Genomic DNA, 8,614 nt, shown 5'->3' with positions numbered 1-8,614 from the left:
GTATAGGTGACTAACTCCTTGTGTTATGGTATAGGTAACTAACTCCTTGTGTTATGGTATAGGTGACTAACTCCTTGTGTTATGGTATAGGTAACTAACTCCTTGTGTTATGGTATAGGTAACTAACTCCTTGTGTTATGGTATAGGTAACTAACTCCTTGTGTTATGGTATAGTTAACTAACTCCTTGTGTTATGGCATAGTTAACTAACTCCTTGTGTTATGGCATAGTTGACTAACTCCTTGTGTTATGATATAGGTGTCTAACTCCTTGTGTTATGATATAGGTGACTAACTCCTTGTGTTATGATATAGGTGACTAACTCCTTGTGTTATGGTATAGGTGACTAACTCCTTGTGTTATGATATAGGTGACTAACTCCTTGTGTTATGATATAGGTGACTAACTCCCTAACCGCCAGGTTTCTCTTTATCTCTACAGCTATAAGCGTGTGGTGACAAAGCAGCGAGCGGCCGTGGCGGTGGTGCTGTGCTGGACCGTGGCCTTCATCGTGGGCTTGACCCCCATGCTGGGCTGGAACAACCTCTGGAGGTAGATGGCCATGTATTTTAAATTAGTTGTGTGTTGTTTTCTAATTGCGATGTGACATTATCTGTGTCCGAAATGGCTTCCTATTCCCTATATAGTGCACTACTTCTGAACAGGGCCCCATATGGTTGCCATTTCAGGCTCCCCAATTGTCCTTTCGATTATGTATTTATAAATAACTCAGTTATTCTAGTTCTGCTATTGATACTATGTATCTATAATATACCCAATTACAAGTAAATAAGACCTCCCGCTATCTCTTGCTCCCCGTCAACCCCCCTTTCACCCCCCCTTTCACCCCCCTTTCTCTTCCTCCCTGCAGGCTACAGCAGAACAGTTCCATGAATGAGGATCTCACCATCACCTGTCAGTTTGAGAACGTAATCAGCATGGACTATATGGTCTACTTCAACTTCTTCGGCTGGGTATTATAACATCTCTCTTTATGTAGTATATCGGCTGGGTAATATAACATCTCTCTTTATGTAGTATATCGGCTGGGTATTATAACATCTCTCTTTATGTAGTATATCGGCTGGGTATTATAACATCTCTCTTTATGTACTATATCGGCTGGGTATTATAACATCTCTCTTTATGTAGTATATCGGCTGGGTATTATAACATCTCTCTTTATGTAGTATATCGGCTGGGTATTATAACATATCTCTTTATGTAGTATATCGGCTGGGTATTATAACATCTCTCTTTATGTAGTATATCGGCTGGGTATTATAACATCTCTCTTTATGTAGTATATCGGCTGGGTAATATAACATCTCTCTTTATGTAGTATATCGGCTGGGTATTATAACATCTCTCTTTATGTAGTATATCGGCTGGGTAATATAACATCTCTCTTTATGTAGTATATCGGCTGGGTATTATAACATCTCTCTTTATGTAGTATATCGTCTGGGTATTATAACATCTCTCTTTATGTAGTATATCGGCTGGGTATTATAACATCTCTCTTTATGTAGTATATCGGCTGGGTATTATAACATATCTCTTTATGTAGTATATCGGCTGGGTATTATAACATCTCTCTTTATGTAGTATATCGGCTGGGTATTATAACATCTCTCTTTATGTAGTATATCGGCTGGGTAATATAACATCTCTCTTTATGTAGTATATCGGCTGGGTATTATAACATCTCTCTTTATGTAGTATATCGGCTGGGTAATATAACATCTCTCTTTATGTAGTATATCGGCTGGGTATTATAACATCTCTCTTTATGTAGTATATCGGCTGGGTATTATAACACCTCTCTTTATGTAGTATATCGGCTGGGTATTATAACATCTCTCTTCATGTAGTATATCGGCTGGGTATTATAACACCTCTCTTTATGTAGTATATCGGCTGGGTAATATAACATCTCTCTTTATGTAGTATATCGGCTGGGTATTATAACATCTCTCTTTATGTAGTATATCGGCTGGGTATTATAACACCTCTCTTTATGTAGTATATCGGCTGGGTATTATAACATCTCTCTTTATGTAGTATATCGGCTGGGTATTATAACACCTCTCTTTATGTAGTATATCGGCTGGGTAATATAACATCTCTCTTTATGTAGTATATCGGCTGGGTATTATAACATCTCTCTTTATGTAGTATATCGGCTGGGTATTATAACATCTCTCTTTATGTAGTATATCGGCTGGGTAATATAACATCTCTCTTTATGTAGTATATCGGCTGGGTATTATAACATCTCTCTTTATGTAGTATATCGGCTGGGTAATATAACATCTCTCTTTATGTAGTATATCGGCTGGGTATTATAACATCTCTCTTTATGTAGTATATCGGCTGGGTAATATAACATCTCTCTTTATGTAGTATATCGGCTGGGTATTATAACATCTCTCTTTATGTAGTATATCGGCTGGGTATTATAACATCTCTCTTTAAGTAGTATATCGGCTGGGTATTATAACATCTCTCTTTATGTAGTATATCGGCTGGGTATTATAACATCTCTCTTTATGTAGTATATCGGCTGGGTAATATAACATCTCTCTTTATGTAGTATATCGGCTGGGTATTATAACATCTCTCTTTATGTAGTATATCGGCTGGGTAATATAACATCTCTCTTTATGTAGTATATCGGCTGGGTATTATAACATCTCTCTTTATGTAGTATATCGGCTGGGTATTATAACACCTCTCTTTATGTAGTATATCGGCTGGGTATTATAACATCTCTCTTTATGTAGTATATCGGCTGGGTATTATAACATCTCTCTTTATGTAGTATATCGGCTGGGTAATATAACATCTCTCTTTATGTAGTATATCGGCTGGGTATTATAACATCTCTCTTTATGTAGTATATCGGCTGGGTATTATAACATCTCTCTTTATGTAGTATATCGGCTGGGTATTATAACATCTCTCTTTATGTAGTATATCGGCTGGGTAATATAACATCTCTCTTTATGTAGTATATCGGCTGGGTATTATAACATCTCTCTTTATGTAGTATATCGGCTGGGTATTATAACATCTCTCTTTATGTAGTATATCGGCTGGGTATTATAACATCTCTCTTTATGTAGTATATCGGCTGGGTATTATAACATCTCTCTTTATGTAGTATATCGGCTGGGTATTATAACATCTCTCTTTATGTAGTATATCGGCTGGGTATTATAACATCTCTCTTTATGTAGTATATCGGCTGGGTATTATAACATCTCTCTTTATGTAGTATATCGGCTGGGTATTATAACATCTCTCTTTATGTAGTATATCGGCTGGGTATTATAACATCTCTCTTTATGTAGTATATCGGCTGGGTATTATAACATCTCTCTTTATGTAGTATATCGGCTGGGTATTATAACATCTCTCTTTATGTAGTATATCGGCTGGGTAATATAACATCTCTCTTTATGTAGTATATCGGCTGGGTATTATAACATCTCTCTTTATGTAGTATATCGGCTGGGTAATATAACATCTCTCTTTATGTAGTATATCGGCTGGGTATTATAACATCTCTCTTTATGTAGTATATCGGCTGGGTAATATAACATCTCTCTTTATGTAGTATATCGGCTGGGTATTATAACATCTCTCTTTATGTAGTATATCGGCTGGGTATTATAACATCTCTCTTTAAGTAGTATATCGGCTGGGTATTATAACATCTCTCTTTATGTAGTATATCGGCTGGGTATTATAACATCTCTCTTTATGTAGTATATCGGCTGGGTAATATAACATCTCTCTTTATGTAGTATATCGGCTGGGTATTATAACATCTCTCTCTTTATGTAGTATATCGGCTGGGTAATATAACATCTCTCTTTATGTAGTATATCGGCTGGGTATTATAACATCTCTCTTTATGTAGTATATCGGCTGGGTATTATAACACCTCTCTTTATGTAGTATATCGGCTGGGTATTATAACATCTCTCTTTATGTAGTATATCGGCTGGGTATTATAACATCTCTCTTTATGTAGTATATCGGCTGGGTAATATAACATCTCTCTTTATGTAGTATATCGGCTGGGTATTATAACATCTCTCTTTATGTAGTATATCGGCTGGGTATTATAACATCTCTCTTTATGTAGTATATCGGCTGGGTATTATAACATCTCTCTTTATGTAGTATATCGGCTGGGTAATATAACATCTCTCTTTATGTAGTATATCGGCTGGGTATTATAACATCTCTCTTTATGTAGTATATCGGCTGGGTATTATAACATCTCTCTTTATGTAGTATATCGGCTGGGTATTATAACATCTCTCTTTATGTAGTATATTCGGCTGGGTATTATAACATCTCTCTTTATGTAGTATATCGGCTGGGTATTATAACATCTCTCTTTATGTAGTATATCGGCTGGGTATTATAACATCTCTCTTTATGTAGTATATCTGCTGGGTATTATAACATCTCTCTCTTATGTAGTATATCGGCTGGGTATTATAACATCTCTCTTTATGTAGTATATCGGCTGGGTATTATAACATCTCTCTCTTTATGTAGTATATCGGCTGGGTAATATAACATCTCTCTTTATGTAGTATATCGGCTGGGTATTATAACATCTCTCTTTATGTAGTATATCGGCTGGGTAATATAACATCTCTCTTTATGTAGTATATCGGCTGGGTATTATAACATCTCTCTTTATGTAGTATATCGGCTGGGTATTATAACACCTCTCTTTATGTAGTATATCGGCTGGGTATTATAACATCTCTCTTTATGTAGTATATCGGCTGGGTATTATAACATCTCTCTTTATGTAGTATATCGGCTGGGTAATATAACATCTCTCTTTATGTAGTATATCGCTGGGTATTATAACATCTCTCTTTATGTAGTATATCGGCTGGGTATTATAACATCTCTCTTATGTAGTATATCGGCTGGGTATTATAACATCTCTCTTTATGTAGTATATCGGCTGGGTATTATAACATCTCTCTTTATGTAGTATATCGGCTGGTATTATAACATCTCTCTTTATGTAGTATATCGGCTGGGTATTATAACATCTGTCTTTATGTAGTATATCGGCTGGGTATTATAACATCTCTCTTTATGTAGTATATCGGCTGGGTAATATAACATCTCTCTTTATGTAGTATATCGGCTGGGTATTATAACATCTCTCTTTATGTAGTATATCGGCTGGGTATTATAACATCTCTCTTTATGTAGTATATCGGCTGGGTATTATAACATCTCTCTTTATGTAGTATATCGGCTGGGTATTATAACATCTCTCTTTATGTAGTATATGATATGGGGCGGCAGGTAGCTTAGTGGGTAAGAGCGTTGTGCCAGTAACCGAAAGGTCGCTGGTTCTAATCCCCGAGCCGACTAGGTGAAAAATCTGTCGATGTGCCCTTAAGCAAGGCACTTAACCCTAATTGCTCCTGTAAGTCGCTCTGGATAAGAGCGTCTGCTAAATGACGTAAATGTAAATGTATATCGGCTGGGTATTATAACATCTCTCTTTATGTAGTATATCGGCTGGGTATTATAACATCTCTCTTTATGTAGTATATCGGCTGGGTATTATAACATCTCTCTTTATGTAATGTATCATGTTCATAAGACTTGAGGTCAGGGCGTCTGATGTTGTTTGTTGAACTAAAGCGTTTCAGGGATACATACATTGTTGTTAAGTAGCTCTGTAGGTCAACTAGTGCATGGGGTAAAACACGGTACTGGAGCTAACACGGGACTGGACTATGTTTCACTACAGGTGCTGCCTCCTTTACTCCTCATGCTGGTCATCTACACAGAGATCTTCTACATGATCCACAAGCAGCTCAACAAGAAGGTGAGGTGACCACCGCCCCTCCTCCCATCTATGTAGCCTCGCCACACCTCTGTTTGTGCTATCTTGCCAACTCCTTGTCACTCATTGCCATACCAAACAGGAGACTTCCATAAGGAGTTGGCAAAAAACTGAAACAGACTGTCACGCCCTGGCTCTGGGGGACTCTTATATGTTGAGCCAGGGTGTGGATGTTCTATGTGTTATTTTCTATGTTTTGGTTCTAGTTCGTGTATTTCTATGTTGGCCAGGGTGGTTCCCAATCAGAGGCAGCTGTAGCTCGTTGTCTCTGATTGGGGACCATACTTAGGCAGCCTGTTGGCACATGTTTATTGTGGGATCGTTGTTCCCGGAAGGTTTGTGTTCAACTCAGGACTTCACGTATCGTTTTGTTTTGTTGTTTTTGTTTGTTTGTGTACTAGAAATAAAGAATGTACGCATATCCCGCTGCGCCTTGTTCCGCTGTTTATAACGAGCGTGACACAGACTAGAACCTAGGCTACTAGATTATCTATCTAGGGGGAAATGGATCCCCTGAGTATATGTATATGGCTATAAAAGCTATAGAAATTATGATTTGTTTATTTCAATAATACGTTATTGAAGGTAATCTTTCTTCTTACAGGCTTGCACCACCAGCCACACCGACCCCAACAAGTACTACAACAAGGAACTCAAACTGGCCAAGTCGCTGGCCCTGGTCCTCTTCCTGTTTGCCATCAGCTGGCTTCCCCTCCACATCATCAACTGCGTCACGCTGTTCTGTCCGACCTGCGACAAACCCCTGTTCCTGATCTACGTCGCTATATTGCTCACGCACGGCAACTCAGCCGTCAACCCCATCGTCTACGCCTTCCGCATCAACAAGTTCCGCGACGCTTTCCTGAAGATCTGGAAGCAGTACTTCTGTTGTAAGGACGTACCCGCCATTTTGAATCAGCCTAGTGAGAAGGATCGGAAAGAGAACCAGAATGAGAATGAGAACGGGAATCCTAATCCGAACAGAGACTCACAGCCAGCTCTATCGCCACCACAAGAAGGGCAGCAGCCTCCACTAGAGCAGATGCAGGAGGCCAAACCCTAACGGCCACAGTCTCACAACGATGCTCCACCACTGCAGAAACCCCCAATGAAGCACAACAATATCTAACTAACCCCAGAACAAAGGGAGTTTCTACATTGATGTGTCAGAAACCTATGAGTTCCTATGTTTTGGGGGATGAATAGAGGTTGTTTAACAGGAGCCAGAGGTATGCTCATAGTCGTTCTGAATGTATAGCTAGCGACCAATGGAGGACTGTGACATGGTGAAAGAAAGTTTGGCGACTTGCAGGACTTGTAAAGATATCTTACAGACTGTGAAATCACATTTTAACAGGCGGAGGTGTATTTGAGTTTGAGGTGGAGGAAAAAAAACATTGAAAATGAGTATTAGGGTTTATACGGTAAAAACATTGAAAAGGAGTATTGAGCCCCACAGTGGAGGTGTCATAATACCCATAAAACCAGCGGTCAAACAGGAAATGGTTCCAATCGTTTTCCACCATTCATTTTTCCCATAGGGGGATTTAAAACCCTTAATATAAGGGCTGTGTTTCGTGTAGGCTTACCCTGGCGTGATGTTTTGATAACAGTGTAAATTTCTCTAGGTCAAGGTGACTTTTATCAATATATTCAGCTCTATTTAATCTCAGATTCGAAAATGCTAATTAGCATCAAACTACAAATCCCTGCAGGCTCCTGCACGTCATCTCTAGCTGACACCTTTGCTAACAGGTATTGTGTCAATTTAAAACTTGCGCAAGACAGTTCACAGAATTGTCCATTTAAAGACATGTAGCCAATTTATTCATTACTACATTTAGCTCAACATTAGATAGTTAATCCAGAGATTCTTACCTTTGCCTCGATTCGGCAGTCTCGTCCAGATCATCATGGCATTTGTAGTTCTTTATGATAGACACATTAGCAACTAATTAGCATTTCATTTTGGGGGGTAAAAACAGGCAAATATATTGATAAAAGTCACCTTGTCCCAGAGAGATTTACATGCTTATCAAAACGTCACGCCAGGGTAAGCCTACACAAAACACAGCCCTTATTTGAAGTGTTTCTATAATCCCCTATGGGAAAAATGAATGGTGGAAAAACGATTGGAACCATTTCCCTCTTTGACCGCTAGGTTTTATGGGTATTATGACTCATACTGTGGTACTCTATTAGGGTTTATATAGTAAAACCATTGAAAAGGAGTATTAGAGTTTATACGGTAAAAAAGGGTAATAAAAAATGTGCAATAATGTAAGGGCTCTATTCAATCAGATCCACTTTAACCGTCGTCCGCGTAGCGGTTGTTTTGGTGGTGTCGGAGGTGGAACTGCTTTGGAGCTGCTCCTGGCATTATACCTAAAGCGGACATTGCCATTTGGCTGCAGCCTTGTTTACAATTTCAAATGTGAGATGTAATCTACACCTGGATTAGGCTGATAGAAATCCTCATTATTTCCATAAAGCCTAGACTTTCTCGTTCTGAACTTCTAACGTGAGTGTGAGGGGTGTGGCTTTGTGACAATGATCAAGAGCACTTGCACCGATTTGACAGCTCCAACGTAATTACGCCTCAGACACAGCCAAAACATCAGCTATGCGGTTGTCGAGCTATCGCCGGTTAACGCTTTATCTGATTGAATCTAGGCCTAAGTCTCTTTGACAATGATACATTTTAGTAAC

At 38.7% G+C, this 8,614-nt stretch overlaps 1 protein-coding gene across 1 annotated transcript in view; it reads left to right on the top strand.

Moving 5' to 3' along the window:
- The window catches only part of LOC121546808 (adenosine receptor A1-like), a 13,975-nt gene extending 6,583 nt beyond the window's left edge, over window positions 1-7,392 (top strand). Inside the window, exons 2-5 of the mRNA XM_041858053.2 lie at window positions 442-552; window positions 872-974; window positions 5,810-5,887; window positions 6,510-7,392. Coding sequence (XP_041713987.1) covers window positions 442-552; window positions 872-974; window positions 5,810-5,887; window positions 6,510-6,968 — 751 coding nt within the window. The 3' untranslated portion in view covers window positions 6,969-7,392. The remainder of the gene's footprint in view (window positions 1-441; window positions 553-871; window positions 975-5,809; window positions 5,888-6,509) is intronic.
- The last annotated feature ends 1,222 nt before the right edge of the window (window positions 7,393-8,614 follow it).

Source organism: Coregonus clupeaformis, chromosome 30, assembly GCF_020615455.1.
Source record: "Coregonus clupeaformis isolate EN_2021a chromosome 30, ASM2061545v1, whole genome shotgun sequence".
Taxonomy (NCBI): Eukaryota; Metazoa; Chordata; class Actinopteri; order Salmoniformes; family Salmonidae; genus Coregonus; species Coregonus clupeaformis.
Note: the sequence above shows the minus strand (reverse complement) of the source record. Positions and strands in the feature narration are given on the sequence as shown.